Source organism: Lactuca sativa, chromosome 5, assembly GCF_002870075.4.
Source record: "Lactuca sativa cultivar Salinas chromosome 5, Lsat_Salinas_v11, whole genome shotgun sequence".
Lineage (NCBI taxonomy): Eukaryota > Viridiplantae > Streptophyta > Magnoliopsida > Asterales > Asteraceae > Lactuca > Lactuca sativa.
The window spans coordinates 348748172-348766962 of NC_056627.2; the positions used below are offsets into that span (position 1 = coordinate 348748172).

Sequence of the window (18791 nt, forward strand, 5' to 3'; positions counted from 1 at the left end):
ACACCCCCTTCACCAGAACCGTGGGGCTCTGATACCAAATGTTGGTTAGAAAGCCTCAAATTTCACTCTCTAAACTCTCGTGTGTATATATATAAACTTGGAAAAGAGAATAAAAATTTTAATATAAAGTATAACCAGTGTACTTTTGCAGAAAAAACTTATTGTATTCATATCAAATAAAGCCTTTATATAGGCTTACATGCATACATCACGTGGGACAACTAAAACAGAAAAATACTAATCTAATCCTAAAGAAAAGGTACATGGTATGACTTCTTCTAAACCCAAACGTGTAAAACCCCAACGTACATATCATTGAAACAATCAAACCCCTTTACCCATTTTCCTTTATTCAAACTTTAAATGACTTAAACCAATGATAAACTATTAACTAAAAACCTTAAACTTATTAAACTAGCAGCCATGCATCTAAACCTATGAATAAAACCTGATTAATCCCAATAGGAATATTATAGGAAGATAGAAGAAGTTTTATGGGGCAAATTTTATTTATTTTATTTATTTATTTATTTTGTATTATTCCACACTACAAATCAATAACTAAGGACCAAATAAATAAATAAAACATCCTAAAACACTAGACTTCTACCCACCAGTTCAACTATCGCCAACATGGCTTTTACTATATCAAACTTCAACAAACAAAACAAAATACTAAAACACCGCTAAGATAATCACGTGATTTTGACTCTGTTTGGATTAACACGAACATACACGTCCTATGGATACAAATGCACCATTTGCTTTCCCCAATCATCTGAAGTACCTGAAACCATAACAATCAAACTGTAAGCACGAAGTTTAGTGAGTTCCCCCAAAATACCACTACACAAACATATAACATACAGGGGCATATTATGTATGGGGCCAGGAGGGGCAGTGCCCCCCTGATTTTTGGGCTAGAAGTAGGAATTATAGTTCAAAAAAAAATAGTTATAGGCCTGCTATCTTCAAACCTGGACTTTGGCCCCTCTCGATTCCTAATCAGACATGTCCAATAGTCCAAATTCTCCGAGCGATACCAAGAAATCAGAATCGGTTCATCCCCATTTGCCCAATTCGCCATTCACTGCCTATCTCGCCTGGACGCCTGCTGTCATTGTGTTGCTGTCTCCGTGTCTCGCTAGTCGCTTGTGCGATTGTGCCTTGTGTCGTTGTCTTGCCAAATCGCTGGTCTCACTCTCGCCATCACCATTCGTCAAGTGCCCTAGTCTCCATTCACAAATCATAGAAATCAGGTATGGATAATGGAATCCTGTCATCCCGAGACCCGAATCCTGCTCTTTCTTTTTTGTTTATTGATTGTTGGTGTTGCACTGCTGCTGCTGTTTTCTGTTGCCTGCGTTACTGAGTTTCTTTTTTAACTTGGCTATCATTTGCGATTTGCCAATTTGATTTATGAGTTGAGTTGTGAACTTATGATTTGTCAGGTTAGCTCTTCTAGTCTTCTTTCAGTTTTGATTTAATGTAAGCTCTAGGACACTAATTCGGCAAACAGGAATAGAAAAAAGTTGACTTGGTTAATGGGTATGTTATGCACTTATGCTGATTTTTGATTTGGTTATTGATTTTCAGTTTTGATTTCTGATTTTTGATTTGGTTATGCTTCACAGCTTCAAACAAATCTGAAAACAAAGATTGATTTTGTTATTGTTAAATGAGTTATTGGTTATTGTTCTAAATTTGATTTTGAATTTTTGATTGAATCAATTGTTTCTTCATTTTGATTTTTCTAGATATAATCATGGGAAAGATGAAAACCTAAGATTATTTTTTTCAAAAGAAAGGTAGATGATACAGAAACTAATCATGAAATTAAAGAGAGTAAACGTCACAAAGCTTCAACAAGTGAGCCACAACCATAAGAAACGGAAAATCAACAAGAGATTGAGCCACAACTGCAAGGAAAGAAAAATCTACAAGAGAATGAGCCACAACCACAAGAAAAGGGAAATCCTAATGAAGTTGATTTGAAGAATCTAGAAAGAGATCCCGCTAAACGCAAGCAAATGCGGGATTATCCGGTCAATTTAAGGGAGCAAGTGAGACGAGCTTATATGAATTCAGGACCTTTCCAAATACGTCTTAAGGAGTATCAAGCTAAAGGTTCAACGAAACATCCTCCTAGATTCCAATATTCTTGGTTCAACATTTTCCCTAATTGGCTAGAGTATTCTCTAACAACACACGCTTCTTGTTGTTTTATTTGTTATATATTTAATGATAAACCAAGTGTGTGTCATGGTTACGATGCATTTACTGTTAAAGGATTTGATAATTGGCAAAAAGTTAATGACGGGAAAAATTGTGCATTCTTGAAACATATTGGTTGCTCACAACATAGAAATGTTGTTGCATTTGCTGAAAACTTAATAAACCATGCAGCACACATTGAAAATATCATAGTGAAGCAAAATGAAGCGCAAATATTGAAAAACCGTTTACGATTAAAAGTTTCAATTGACATGGTTCGTTGGTTGACCTTCCAAGCTTGTGCTTTACTAGGACATGATGAAAGTCCTAATTCCAAAAGTCGTGGTAATTTTCTCCAACTACTAAAACTTCTAGCATCTTATAATGATGAAGTTGCAAACGTTATATTAGAGAAAGCTCCTTATAATTCAAAGTATACTTCTGGGGAAATTCAAAAAGAAATTCTTAATATTATTGCAAATAAAGTTCGAAAGCATATTCGTAGTGAAGTGGGGGATTCATACTTTTGTGTCATGGTTGATGAGTCACGGGATGAGTCTAAAAAAGAGCAAATGGCGATAGTTTTGAGATTTGTTGATGCAGAAGGAATCATACGGGAAAGGTTCTTGGATTTGGTTCACGTTAGGGATACCTTATCATTAACCTTGAAAACAAATATGTGGAGACAACTTTTACACTATCAATTTGATGTTAGTAAAATCCGTGGCCAAGGTTATGATGGTGCTAGTAATATGAGAGGGGAATGGAATGGATTACAAGCACTTGTTCTTAAGGATTTCCCTTATGCATATTATGTTCACTGCTTTGCTTACAGATTGCAACTAGCCTTGGTGGCTGCTTCAAGGGAAATGATTCCAGTACACCAATTTTTCACAAACTTAATTTTTACAATTAACATAGTTTGTGCTTCCAGTAAGCATCATGACGACTTACAAAAGGCAAAGGCAACTGAGATTGAACAATTATTGGAACTAGGTGAGATCGAATCAGGGAAGGGATTGAATCAAGTTGGGACATTAAGAAGAGTTGGTGATACACGTTGTGGTTCTCATTTTCGTTCCGTTTGCAGTTTGATTGACATGTTTGCTTGTACTCGTGTTGTTCTCCAAGGAATAATTGATGACGTATCTGCTACTTATTCTCAACGCGGAGATGCTGATGCAACTTACTGTTATCTGAAATCATTTGAGTTTGTGTTTATTCTTCACATGATAAAGGAAATAATGGGAAAGACTGATATACTTTCTCAAGCTCTACAAAAGAAATCCCAAGATATTCTTAATGTTATGGAGTTAGTTTCAGCAACAAAAGAGGGTCTAAATGATTTCAGAAACAAAGGATGGGAGTCTTTACTTGCACAAGTAAAGTTTTTTTTTTTTTGTGAAAAACATGGAATAAATATGCCAGATATGAATGTTCCTTATACTTCTACTCGATATCGGCCTCGAAAAACAAATAATCATGTTACTTTTGAACATTTTTATCAAGTGGATTTGTTTACAGCCACATTGGACAAACAGCTACATGAGTTGAATAGTAGATTCAATGATCAGGCGATGAAGTTGTTAAGTCTTAGTTCTACTTTAGTTTCTAAAGTGATTAACGTTGATCAAATTTGTCTTCTTGTTGAGAAGTATTATCTTGAAGATTTTACTGAGCAAGAGAGGATTCAATTACGATATCAATTGGAGATTTTTAATATTGATATGACAAAGAATCCAAGGCTAAGTGGTGTATCAACTATTGTTGACCTTTGCAAGCGTCTTGTGGAAACTCAGACATGCGAGACATATTATTTGCTTGATAAAGTGGTTAGGTTAATCTTGACACTTCTAGTTTCTACCGCAACAACAGAGAGGGGATTTTCAACAATGAAAATATTCAAGAATCGTCTTCGCAATAAGATGTCAGATGATTTTCTTGGAAACAACTTGGTGATTTACATAGAAAGAGAAATTGCTGAAAACATTGATTCGAAGTTTGTAATTGATGAATTTAAAGACATTAAAGGTCGTCGGGCTGAGTTGTAATTCTTTTTCTAGGTGTTTTTGGTGATTATTTGTTGAAAACAATCTGTTTTTTTTAAGAATGTTAATTTTAGTTTATAATATCCCCCCCCCCCCCCCTCCCCAAGTTGATTGTGCAAGCTCCGCCACTGATAACATATACTCATGCATGTTGGGTCCAATTGGTCTTTGGAATGAAATATCCTTGGGTCCACAACCTCCTGGTTGGATTACTCCTGGCCCACAACCTTCTGGATGGATTGCCCTGGCCCACAACCTCCCAGTTGGATTTCCAAACATACTATATATACTATATACTGATAGGATTATCGAAGAAGACACAAACAGAGAGAAAATCAGTAAGAGAATGTTATGACTTTGTTTATTGTTCTCGAAAGACTACATATTTTTATGGTTTTGACTCATTTATGTCGGCCGCTTGTAAGCTTTGTTCAAATTTGATGCATTTTAGAGATGTGAATCGTAATGTTTTAATTCCTTTATTTGGCATTAGGTTGAGTTCGTCTTGCATGCTTTATGATGATGAATTGATAACGAATGCGGTATGCTTTCAGGCAAAGACAAGAAGGCGAACTAAAGGTGTATTGGAATTTTCCAACATTTTAGAAGTTAGGGTACATGGAAAGTACACATCTGCAAAAACATTAACCCTTTGAAGGTCAAAGTCAACATCATAATAAAATACCAATGACCCTTCAATTTTTTTCAAAAGGACATTGTTGAAATGTTTTTAAGTCCTTAAGGGTCCATAAAGCACAAAAATAAAACAATGATCTTTTAAAACCAAAGTTAAAAACTTGTAGGGTTTTTAATTTGGAAAAAAAAAAATTCACACCAAAAAGTGTCAATTTTTTTTTTTTGAATGTGCCCCCATACCACCAACGAAAATCATGTCTGCTTCGTATCCCGTAATCATCGATTTAGGAAAGAAAAAATTGAATAAAATCCCATATCATTTGAACCAATAAAAAATAGAGAAATATTGTTAGGTTTTATTATTGAAAATAAAAGTATAATACAAGAAAATGAAAAGAACTAACTAAGCCAAACAATTAATTAACTAAAGATAGGCTCACAGTCAAAGACCAACAACATTTTGTTGGGCTAACAACCACAAACTTCGGAACAAACCATATAGCCACATATTTCCCGTTGGCGACAATTTTTTAGCAACATATTGGTTTACTGATATAACAAACAAACAGGGCATTTCATATAAATAATAGGGAAAAAACGACAGAGGTGCAAGAAAATCCATTTTGCAATGTATTTCATATTAAATAAAAATTAAAAATATCAAAAATGGCATAAAATGTAAGAATTTGTTTTGCAATGTCAACCACAAAACTTGTGTTGTAGCCGAAACAAAGATTACATCATTTTAATTCTTATTTTTTTTAATCTATTAATTTTTTTAATTACGATTTTAAATAAGATAGTTTAATACATATCGATTGAAGGCAAACGGGCAACACGTTGCGTCGCTAGCCCTTTCTGGATGACAAAACCAATTCTTTTGAAAACAACATTTGTGGATCTAGGAGATTTGACATTAGAAAAGACAATTAAAAGATAAACCTTGACTTTACAATATAAGCCATTTGTTATGGAGAAATTCAAGATCCTTGACAATTTAAAATAATGTAACTCAAAGCCAAAATTCTTTTGGACTTTCATTAGGTTATTAGTAGATAATTTTTATTCAATCATACCCCAATTCCTCCTTACCATTGAAATGAACCACTATGGTAATTATCTTAACACACAACTAGACAGAGAGTACATGGATTAGAATTAGATAAAATGTGTACAACCAATAAACTAAAGATGTATGCATAATCAGATTACTTACCAGGTAAATTCATTTTAATTAGGTTATTGGTTAATTATATTTTATCTTATGAGGGAGGATAATATTAAATGTTTGTGGTTTTATGTTATTTTAGGGATTATCCATCCCACTAAACAGAAGTTTATAAAGCATGAAAGACAAAAGAAGTAAAACTTAAAGCAGACATTATAAAAGCAAATATCGCCCTTACTTGCTACAAATGGTTGAAGAAATTAACAAGCAGATCAAACTGATCATGGAGTCCACATGTTGTCTGATCATGATCATGACTTCAGTAGTTCATCTATTATACTGAAATCGTAAGAACTGCAATTACCCTCTATTAGCATATAAAAATATTAGCACAAATACAATAGAAAGTAGAAAAATCGATGACTTGGTATTCAACCAGTTATCATATCATTGCTTAAAATCATCACGATTATACATAAATCATCCTAAACATTCAAATTACAGACTGACAACATTCATTTATCTACTTGATAAAGCATTTGCAAAATAACCAATAACAAAGACACAAATAGATTTAGTTTTCGAAGAATGATGTTTTAAGAAATACCTCATAAAGATCCGCCAATTGCAGTGCAATACTTCATCAATTCAATTTGGAGAAGTGTTAACATTGGGAGAACATAATGAACTGAAATACGAGAGAACGCTGAATCGCCACATCAAAATGTACGCTGACTGCCGATCATAAATTAGGGTTTAGGCGAAGACGACGAAGGGGCCGCTTTACTGGTGTTTCTTGAATACGATATTCTAGTTCAAAAAAAGAAAGAGAAAATAATCAACCAAAAAATGCCCGTATCGCAACCTCCGCCTGAAATCACTGTCGATTAAGCTGGAAATTACGGCTTCGGCGAAGACGAAGATGGGGCAAAAAAAACATTTGAACTATTGGCGAAGACGAAGATGGGGCAAAAAAAACATTTGAACTATTTCTCGATTTGTGCGTGTCAGCAAGGGCCATGCTAATTTTCTAATTTTCTTTGTATCGTTCCAATTTTATCGAAGACGATGTTAGTTGCAGTGCTCCGCCATATAAACGACTCTCGGGTTCTCCTCCTGGTTGATATGGGATAAGAGGAGTTCAAAACCAATTTTACTTTATTTCAATTTTGACTTTAAATTTTCATCACTCAAACGCCTCCAAACTTAAAAACTCAATCTACAAATTATATATATATATATATATATATATATATATATATATATATATATATATATATATATATATATATATATATATATATATATATATATATATATATATATATATATATATATATATATATATATATATATATATATATATATTTAATTAAAGGGATAAAAAACTTTCATGTTTTTCAAGTTAGTATATGACAATTTTATATAAATAAATTAAAACGGACTAGATTTATAATCAAGCAGTAATTTATCATATTATATATATTAGCAAGGTAACATGATGATGACACCAATCCAGCAATTCTAAAGTTATTTTATTTATTTTTATTATTATGGAGCATTCTAAATATATAGTTAATGGTTACATAATTCCGATCAAGTAATATTTATTGGGTTAATTACTAAAATAATAAATAATGAATATTGATTAAACTAGCATTCATAAAAAAGAGATACTTAACAAAAAAACAACCATTTTCTCGTGTTAGAAAACAATCATTTTGCCAATAACATAAACATTTAAGACTACTTAGTGGTGTTTTGAAGTTGGTGAGATTTGAGATTAAGATATATATATATATATATATATATATATATATATATATATATATATATATATATATATATATATATATATATATATATAGAGAGAGAGAGAGAGAGAGAGAGAGAGAGAGATAGATAGATGATATTCCTTGTTTAAAGATCCTTCACACAAACCAAATGAGTCAAATTCGACAAAAGCATTATTTTCAGATGTAAACTTTCTAATAGGCACTAATATTTTTTATGGTTTTTAGAACATAATAAACATGATTAAGAGAGTATGGGAGGTTTAGATGGAGAGGGGCAGTGGAAACGTAACCCAAAATTGAATTGTTATTTTCATTACCCACTAAAATGCAATGCAGGTTGCTCAAAGAAAACAAGTGAGAAATATTACCGCATTTATTAGTGAGATGTGACATAGAGCTTGTGTCTATGTACTACTGGTTGTCCGCTTGTTAAGATGTAGTGCGGGAAGGAAATGTCTAGTTTAGTAGGCGTCATAGTATTGTAGGCAACATCAAAACAGGCATGATGTGCTGATGGAGGTTGTTACAAATGGTAATGCATTGGGTTGATCTATTGGATATGGGAAGGGAGGTGCTATCGACTAGGTTGAATTATACCGGTGTAAGTGAATGTTAATGGCTATGGGGATTGATGCTAGAAGTTGGATCTTCCACGACCATGAATTCGTTTACAATGGTTTCTCTGTGTGTTTGGTGGTCGGCCACCACTACCCCCCCCCCCCCCCCCCCGGACTTCTATTGTTATGGCCTTGGGCTGAAGAATTTCCATGGACTGGAAAAGCATCAGACTTGGTGGTTCAATTGGCATTAGCAGATTATTGAGCAACTAGAGTGATGCGACCTTAGCTCGACTCTTAGTTCGTGTCTCCCTGTTGGATTCCGGGTAGACTCTGCAAGATCACAAGAAAGAGAGGTTGTCAGTCGTTTCCCGGGAGGAGGCTCCTGGAAAGACGCTCCGACGGTCAAGTTAGAAGGTATTTTAGGGTTTTTGTGGATGTAGCTAGAGAAGATTGCTTATCTTGTGAGTTCTAGAGCATACACTTTATACCTAGTGATCCTTCTCTTCCGTACGAGACATGATCGCTTTGAGGAGACAGGGCCAGAGGCGTTGATTGGAGGGTCGTGCGCCTTTATCCGTTAGAGCGCCCTTATTGGTTCTAAAGGTAATTTTCTGATCCTTCCTCTTGTCTCCTGACCGTATCTTTTGTCTTGATGATGGGAGCGTCCCTGGCGGGCACGAGCTTTTTTTCGGGACGTTGAGAGCGCCTCTGGCGGGTGCGAGCCTTTTGCTGGGACGCCCTGCTCTTAGGGGTGCTGGCGGTCGCTAAGCCCGCTGAGCTTGGTTCGGCTGGCACACCAGGTTTCTTGGCCAGGCGTGGTTCTGTCGTGCTAGCATAGGCACGTCATCAAGTCCCCCAGTCCAGTAGCCATAGCGTTGCAGCGCTAGTTGCGGCGTTATGGACTTGATTGCTCTACGCGTGTCAATTTCTTATTTGCCTGCCTTTGGTTTTAATGTCGACGTGACCGCTCATGATGGCTGGCGGTTACGTCATTGTGTCAGACATTTTGAATGTCCCGCCCTTTCCGTTTCGTTATAAGAAGGCTCATAGGGTTTTCTTTGATTCCATCATCTTCTTATCATCCTCTTCCTTCTTTACGCTGTTTCCTTTCTTAACTTTTTTTATGGCGAATCTTCCCGATATTCTTCCTTCTGCGGCGGAGCATCAGCAACTTGAAACCGCTTATGGCCTTTCTGATGGGCTTTATGCATAAGAAACATTCCTATGTGCTCATACAAACCCTAATGCTTGGATCTAGGTTTCTCTATTGTACATGCTTTGATTTCAAGACTTACAAACCTAGATCTATCATATATAATTCAAAATTATCATAAAGAAAACATATCTAAGTGGTTTACCTCTTCCAAGTAGCTTGAATCCTTGTAATCTTCTTGATCTTGAGCATAGAGTCACAAATGTAACTCCACTAATGGTTCACAAACCCCACAAGCAAGAAGGCAATATGATAGAGGGTGAGAGATGCTAGAAATCAGCCTAGGGTTCTCTTAGAATCAAGTGGTAGCCGATTTCCATAGCCTAGGGGTCTTATTTATACTGCTAGTTGCTAGGGTTTCAGCCTAAACCCTGATGGACAACTTAATCACCAAGCAGCCCATAGAACCTTCTAGATTAGGGCCCTTGGACGAAAATATGATGGATCCCCATCATAATTTCGTTCCCCCTTAGTCCATTAGGTTCTCCAGCCCAAAACTCAACTATCATGTATTTGACAGTTTATACCCCTTTATTTAATTAGTCTCTTTTAGTTACCAAATTAATTTCTAATTAATTTATGACTAATACTAATCAAATAAATATGATTTCTCCTTTAATATATTATTCTTATAATATATTAACAAACCATAATATTCTCTCTTTCTCCTTAAATTACCTTGTCAAGTTTCTTTGGAGAAGGCAACCCAAAAGGACCATGCACTACCGGGTCAAGTACATACCAAATATAGTTACGGGCTTAGATACTAATCCAACAGTCTCCCACTTGGATAAGTCTAGTAACTATATCTCACATATGACTTCAGAATCCGATTAGCAATCGTAGCTCTTATACTCTGTTGTCAACTCTGATCAACTTGTCCTTTAGATAAGGGATCGTATAATCTTCCGTTCTAGATATCATGCTGACAATGCTTATTGTCCAACATTTGTTCCTCGATTTCCGATTTGTTTGACACAGAATTTAGTTGAACACATCAACTTCATTCTGACCGGGCCCGACACATAAGTCAAACCAAATCATCAAGTGGCCAAGATATCACTTTTATTCTCATAGAACAAAAGGAACAGATCAACTTCGACTCATATGCATCTATTATTCACTAATTGAATCATGCACAACAATGTGTTTTATAACGTCAAGTTACTGATGCGTTTACACATCATCAATGCACAACCAACCAGCAAACAACAACCATATCTCTAAGTTTTAAGACTATATGATATTATCGCTTTGCGATCACTTAAGGCAAAACACCACGTAGTGATACCAGCAAACTCGAGTTTATTCCAATGCTCAAATCATATTCATAAGCTCTCATGAACCTTGCAGCAAACCTTTGCTATGCCCAAAACCTTTTAGACAATCTACAAACAATTCATGACAGTCTTCATTCATATCTACTTCCAAAATATGACCGAATGTGGACTGTTTGAATAATCTTATCATTCAGGAAGTCAAAACATGCAAAATGGAAACAATAGATAAATAACCAACACAAGATAGTAGCTTTACTCATAAATAACACATTTTTATTTATTCATCAAATGTCAAGTACAAACTATCTATTACACGTTTCCTATCTAATCTAAACTTATATCATCCTTCAGCCCAATGCTCCTAGCGTGCTGTAAGTGTTTGACCCTACTTAGTCCCTTCGTAAGGGGATCTGTTGGGTTTTCTTCTGATGATACCCTCTTCAGAACGAGGAATCCTTCTTCTACCCGATGTATGATAAAAAGGTATTTTCTGTCGATATGTCGAGATCTACCATGATCTCTCGGTTCCTTGGTCAAGGCAACCGCTCCTTCATTATCACAGAAAATTTCCATTGGCCCCTTTATGGATGGCACAACTCCAAGGTGTCCAATGAAGTTCTTCAACCATATAGCCTCCTTTGACGCTTCGCTCGCTGCAATGTACTCTGATTCGCACGTTGAATCAGCTACGGTCTCCTGCTTGGAACTTTTCCAAGTCATTGCTCCTCCACTCAGGGTAAAGACCCAGCCCAACTGCAATCGAAAATTATCCCGATCCGTCTAAAAACTAGCGTCACTGTACCCTCGTACCCTTAAGTCATCACTCCCACCGAGGACTAGAAACCATTCCTTGGTCCTTCGCAGGTACTTAAGGATATTCTTAACTGCAATTCAATGGGCTCTACCTGGGTTCCCATGATATCTGCTGACCATTCTCAAAGTGAAGGCCACATCAGGGCGAGTACAAGTCATAGCATGCATGATAGAGCCTACTACGGAAGCGTAAGGTACTCGGCTCATATCAGCTATCTCTGCCTTTGTACTCGGGCTCTGAGTCTTACTCAGCTTGGTATTTCTTTGGATTGGCTGAGTCCTATCAGTCTCTTTTCTCTGTTTCTTACTATCCTTATTCCCAGAATATAAGCAGCCTCTCCGAGGTCCTTCATAGCGAAACATTTCCCAAGCCAGGAAGCCAAACTCTTTAACCTTCTCGTCAAACCCTAATGCTTGGATCTAGGTTTCGATTAAGGAAAGCGGTTCATGAGTTTGAGTAAAGCCCTTCGCAACCAATCACGCTTTATAAGTATGCACTTTCCCATCCATGTCCGTATTCTTCTTGAAGATCCACTTGCACCCGACTGTCTTACGACCCGGTACATTATCGACCAAATTCCAAACTTGGTTGTCGTACATGGACTGAATCTCGCTGTCCATCGCCTCTTTCCATTTCGCAGACTCCAGGCCTGCCATGGCTTCCTTGTAGCTGCTAGGTTCGTCCAAACTTATTAGTGTACTATCACTAATAAATGTATCCCCTTCAGTAGTAATATGAAAACCATAAAACTGGGGTGGAACACTAGCCCTAGTGGAACGTCGAAGAGGTAAGAACTCGTCAACAGGTTCAACAGGAGTTTCCTCCTCAAGTTGAGTGCCAGTGTCAGAGGTTCCTTCATCGCTTTGATCTTGAATCTCTTCAAGTTCAATTTGCCTCCCACTGTTTTCTTGGCTTATCAATTCCCTTTCTTGGAAAACTCCTCTTCTAGCAACGAAGACAACATTGTCACTCGGTCTATAGAAAAGATAGCCAAAAGACTTCTACGGATAGCCGATGAAATAAAACTTCTCACTATGAGGTTCGAGCTTGTCGTGAGTCTCTCGTCTTACGAAAGCCTCGCAACCACAAACCTTAATATGTGCCAACGAGGGAGCCTTCCCTGTCTACATCTCGTGAGGAGTCTTGGAAACCTTCTTGGTGGGAACTAAGTTAAGGATATGGGCGACAGTCTCTAAGGCATACCCCCAGAAAGCTATTGGTAACGAAGTCTGACTCATCATAGAACGAACCATGTCCAACAAGTTCCGATTACGTCTCTCAGACACACCATTCAATTGTGGCGTCCTCGGAGGCGTCAATTGCAAGACAATTCCGCATTCCTTTAGATAGTCGTGAAACTCAAGACTTAGGTACTCTCCTCCTCGGTCTGATCGATGCATCTTGATTTTCCTGCCCAGCTGATTCTCCACTTCATTCTTATACTCTTTGAACTTTTCAAAGGTTTCCGACTTTTGCTTGATTAAGTAGATATATCCATATCTGCTATAATCATCCGTAAAAGTCACGTAGAAGCGGCAAGCATCCCTTGTGGTGGATCTAAAGGGCCCACACACATCGGTGTGTATGAGATCCAATAAACCCTCACCCCTTTCACAAGTGCCAGTAAAGGGTGAGTTGGTCATCTTCCCAAGTAAACAAGATTCACACGTCTCATCGTCCCTAAGGTCGAATGACTCCAACACTCCATCCTTTTGGAGTTGGGCTATGCGTTTCTTGTTGACATGGCCAATGCGACAATGCCACAAGCATGCTTTGTCTAGACTAGTAGACGAATGAATATTCAAAACATTATTTCCTAAATTATCAACAACCATCACAGATTCATAAATCCCATTACAAGGTAATGCATTAAAATAAAAGACACCATTCAAATAAACGTTAATAGAACCATTACTATTATCAAAAGAATATCTGAAACCTTGTCTAAACAACCCATGAAATGAAATAATGTTTCTTGCCATATCTGGCGGATAACAACAATTGTTTAAATCTATCCCTAAACCATTACTCAACACTAAAGAATAAACACCGACTTTGGTCACAGGCGACGATCTTATGTTTCCCATAATCAGGTTCATCTTTCCATGTTCCACCTCCCTACTTCTTTTTAGGCCCTGCATATCAGAACAAATTCGGTAACCACACCCTGTATCAAGAACCCATGAAGTAGAAAATGATGAGTTATTAGATTTAATAGAATACATACCTGCAAAAGGTGGGCTTAATCTTCCCATCTCTTATGTCTTGCAGATATTGAGGGCAGCTTTGCTTCCAGTGGGCCTTTTGGTGGCAATAGAAGCACTCTGCTTCTTTGGGATCAGAAGAGGGTTTAGCAGGGCTGACTTTGGTCCCACTTGAGGACGAACCATCTCGGGGCTTCCCTTTTTGGTGGCTTTTACATGGAGCCTTCCTCTTTTTACCCTTTCCTTGACCTATTGCCATCACAGGAGCAGCCACAGCAGGGGACGGTGCAACGGATTTGTCTTTGAGGTTGCTCTCAACAGTCCTCAAGAGTTCTTGGAGCTTGCTCAAGGAGACCTCCTCCTTGTTCATGTGGTAAGTCATCCTAAACTGGTTGTAACAGGAGGGAAAGGAGTGGAGGATTATGTCGATAGCCAAATCATCATCAAACTTAACATTAAGTTTGAGAAGACGATCAACATACCTCTGCATTTTCTGCAAATGAGAGGTTAGGGATTCTCCACTCCCCATCTTAGCGGTGATCATGTTAGTGATGATCTCATAGTGCTCTTGCCTTGCGCTATGATGATACCTGTCCAGCAAATCCTGATGCATTTCGTATGGATACATGTCCTCATAGGACTTTTGGAGTTCGAGGTTCATGGTGGCCAGCATGATACAGTGAACTTTCGTAGCATCATGCTCGTGGGCCTCAAAGGCGGCCAGCTCTTCAGGAGTAGCAAAATCTGGGATGATCTTTTCAATCTTTTCATCGAGGACATATTCTTTGTCCTCGTAGCGTGTGATCATGCGAATATACCTCATCCACTCGTTGAAGTTTGACCCATCAAATGTCACTTTTTGACATAGGTTCATCAACGAGAATGACCCAGAAGCGTTGTTGTTGTTGTTGTTTGCAGACATCTGAAAAAGAAAGGAGCAAAGTTTGATTAGAAATGAATCTCTAATTAAACACCCAAATGAGAAATTAGGGCTAGGATCCAACAACATTATTTACAACTTAGAAAGGGATGTCGTACTCTAAAAGTAAATAATTTGAAGGTAAGTGAATGATGATTCACTAATTCTCACCATGAAAAACGAAAAAGCAATTTAGGTTTTAAATGTATTGAAAACTCCTAGATCTTTGAGATTCATTGAACTTTTCAATGGCATGTTTAAATCTCGATATGCATTTCAAATTTGCGACTGGGATACCGAGGATCGCAAATAAATTGTGAATAACCATGGTGCACTCAATGTCTCTATCACCTAATCAATGTGTCGGTAAACCACACACGCTCCATTGATCTATGACAAACATCGAGCCACCCTTCGCTACCAATGTCATCCCCAAATTGATGTGTCGGTTAACCACACGCGCTCCACCAACGTTTGACAAGGGTACGAAGTGTAATTCCATGGATTAGCATCATTTTCACGTTTTACCCTAAAGTAACTAAGATTGGGAATTTGAAAAACATGTAGTTACTTTGTATCTTACATTATACTTTTAATGAGGAGAGGGTTTCCCTATCCTACCCGTTTGGCTAACGACCCTCCACCAATCAAGCAAGCGGTGGGTGTAAGTGTACACCCATTAAGCGCCATTTTATAGGCTGCAACCTTATACCCACCTTATAGACTGGCTTCGTGAATGAGGCCTACTAACGGTAAGACTAGCATTTTAAGTTATACATATATATATATATATATATATATATATATATATTAAGGTTGTAATAATATATAATAGTATATGGTTGAATTTTAAACCTGTAAAATTCTAAGGGTTTGAAATTTAAATTATTCAAAATTAAACTTTTAATCACAAAATTCAAATTTAAAAACTTGAGGGCAAGTTTTGAACTTTTCAAAACATAAGGGATCAAATAAAAGATAATTCAAATTAAACAATTAATTTCACAATTATCTATATTTGACCTAATCTTATTTTAGTCATTAGATAATTACCAAATAATTTTTTAAATAATCCATATTTATTATATAAACAACCAATATTCAAAAAGATTTGAAATTATCTATTGTTTTGGCAAGGATAATCATTTAATTAAGATAAAATTCAGATTTTAACTTCAAAAAACGATTTATGCATCAAATCCAAGTCAAAACAGCAGCTAAATCCCGAAATACCCTCTGTCTGACGCACAAACTCGCTAAGTCAGCACTAAACTCGCCGAGTGGGGGCCAACTCGCCGAGTCCAGATACTGACTTGCCGAGTTGTGTCGGACAGAGGCAAAAAACTTGATTTTTAGCAAGCAAATCAGTTAAGCATCACATACAATTGAAACCAATCAAGTCTCTGATACCACTGATGGGTTTTATGCATAAGAAACATTCCTATGTGCTCATACAAACCCTAATGCTTGGATCTAGGTTTCTCTATTGTACATGCTTTGATTCCAAGACTTACAAACCTAGATCTATCATATATAATTCAAAATTATCATAAAGAAAACAGATCTAAGTGGTTTACCTCTTCCAAGTAGCTTGAATCCTTGTAATCTTCTTGATCTTGAGCTTAGAGTCACAAATGTAACCCCACTAATGGTTCACAAACCCCACAAGCAAGAAGGCAATATGATAGAGGGTGAGAGATGCTAGAAATCAGCCTAGGGTTCTCTTAGAATCAAGTGGTAGCTGATTTCCATAGCCTAGGGGTCTTATTTATACTGCTAGCTGCTAGGGTTTCAGCCTAAACCCTAATGGACAGCTTAATCACCAAGCAGCCCATAGAACCTTCTAGATTAGGGCCCTTGGACGAAAATATGATGGATACCCGTCATAATTTCGTTCCCCCTTAGTCCATTAGGTTCTCCAGCCCAAAACTCAACTTTCATGCATTTGACAGTTTATACCCCTTTATTTAATTAGTCTCTTTTAGTCACCAAATTAATTCCTAATTAATTTATGAATAATACTAATCAAATAAATATGATTTGTCCTTTAATATATTATTCTTATAATATATTAACAAACCATAATATTATCTCTTTCTCCTTAAATTACCTTGTCAAGTTGCTTTGCATAAGGCAACCCAAAAGGACCATGCACAACAGGGTCAAGTACATACCAAATATAGTTACGAACTTAGACACTAATCCAACACTTTCCTCTTTGGAGGGTGTAGAATTTCCTTCACCTGAATCTTCTATTTCATCCCCTCCCCCAGGGAAAACTAGGATCTATCAAAAAACCCTAGATGCCGGTGTTCGTCTTCCATTGACAGATTTCCAGGAAGAGGTCCTTCATAGGGATGGTTGTAGCCTACAGATGTTGACTCCCAACGTTGTTAACAAAGTGGTGGCATTTGAGATGATCTACTGTGGTAACGGTTATCTCCCCGACTACTTTGTGTTTAAGTACTTCTTTAGGTTCTGTCTTACCAGTGACAAGTGCACATTCTCTGTCCGGCGGGGAGGTCATGCTTTGGTTCCCGATGGGTGAACACCCAAAAATTGGCAGGAAAAATGGTTATGGGTGAACCAGGGCCTGGTTGGTAGCGGCCGATATCATGCGAATGCTTATGGTGACACCATTCTTAAGCTTTTTCCCCATAATCAGAGAATTGTTGATTTCTTGAAGGATGTCCAAGTGTCTCCTGAAGACTAATCTGAAGCCCTACTATCTAGCGTAGGGATGAGTCCTTCCTGGAGGCGCTGTGGCAAGATGGCGGTTTTATTCTGCATTGTTAACTGTAAGTGCCTACTTCATCCTTTTTTTTCCTTTTCCTCTTGCTCTCTTCCCTCTTTTTTTGTATATACTTAGTTGAGACTAATATTTTATGTTCTCGTGCTTTCAGGTGTCGAATCTCCTCTGTCCATGGATGAAGTCCTTCGAAAACGCTATCTAGGGTAGTTGGAGCATCGGGAGGTGAATATGGTCGAAAGCCTCCCTCCGCCTCGCCGGATAGACCAGCTTGCCTTGACCGCCGCTTCGTCTACTTCTTCAACGAATGGGGGTGGCTTGTCGTCTAAGGCGAACCCTCTGAGTGCCCGCCCTATCTCAGCCATCATGACATTGTGTGGGGTTCGCCCTTCTTCCGCGGAGAGCAACGAAGACAGCAAGGAAGGTATCATATTTGACGCTCGACGCATGCAGGCTAAAAGGAAATCCGTGATTTCTATGAGCGAGCCAGCCATCGGTGTGTCGAACGTTTCCAAGAGGATTCAGAGCAGGCGCATTTTCTCTCGTCTTCCGAATTCCATTGCTTCGGCTCCAATGGGTGTTGTTGTGATCCCTGATGACGACAATCAATAGTACGAAGGGATCGTTGGGGCGTATAATCAACCCATTGTTTCTTATGTAATTGTTTCTTCTACACCTGTTCAAACTGCCTCTCCTGCTCCTGCTAAGGTTTCTCCTGCAAGAGACCTGGACGAGCCAGACCAGAATCCTACTTGTCCGGGTGGCACTGTTGGCGGGGACTCTTGTAGGCCCCCTAGTTTTGCACCCTCCTGGAATCTTCACAGCGAGTCACGCCTTTCTGTTCGTGCTAATGCCATCGAGTTCGCCCGACACGCCTTTCCCCTGGCTGCCGTTACGGACATGGATGCTATGGGTAGTCCTGCCCTTTCGCATAACATGTCTTATGCTGCTGCACAGGCGATGTTCTATCTTGTTGCTGGTGCACGACGTATTCAGTCCCTGGGAGAAATGGAAGTCATGCATGCTAGGTGTAGTGCCCGTATTTCTGAATTGGAGCGTCGCGTTCTCGAGCTTGGGGACAATCTTCAACGATCTGAAGAGAAGTGCCAGCTTCTTGCTTTGGAGAAAACTGTCACGGAGGATTCCAGATCTGCCTTGGAAGTGAAAGTTGACTCTCTCACCCATGTTAG

At 38.0% G+C, this 18791-nt stretch overlaps 1 protein-coding gene and 1 non-coding gene across 2 annotated transcripts; one reads left to right on the top strand and one right to left on the bottom strand.

The window, feature by feature from the left end:
* The first annotated feature begins 2030 nt into the window (after positions 1-2030).
* LOC111898360 (uncharacterized) lies at positions 2031-4265 on the top strand. The gene has a single exon (XM_023894285.1). The coding sequence runs from the start codon at positions 2031-2033 to the stop codon at positions 4263-4265; it is 2235 nt and encodes a 744-aa protein (XP_023750053.1).
* A 2776-nt stretch (positions 4266-7041) lies between these two features.
* Positions 7042-7145, bottom strand: LOC111898368 (U6 spliceosomal RNA). Its single transcript, XR_002852560.1, has one exon. It is a non-coding gene; the product is annotated as a U6 spliceosomal RNA (small nuclear RNA).
* Positions 7146-18791: the final 11646 nt, after the last annotated feature.

Coding starts and splice junctions, on each gene's coding strand:
- LOC111898360 (XM_023894285.1), top strand. CDS start 2,031: ATGCGGGATTATCCGGTCAATTTAAGGGAGCAAGTGAGACGAGCTTAT.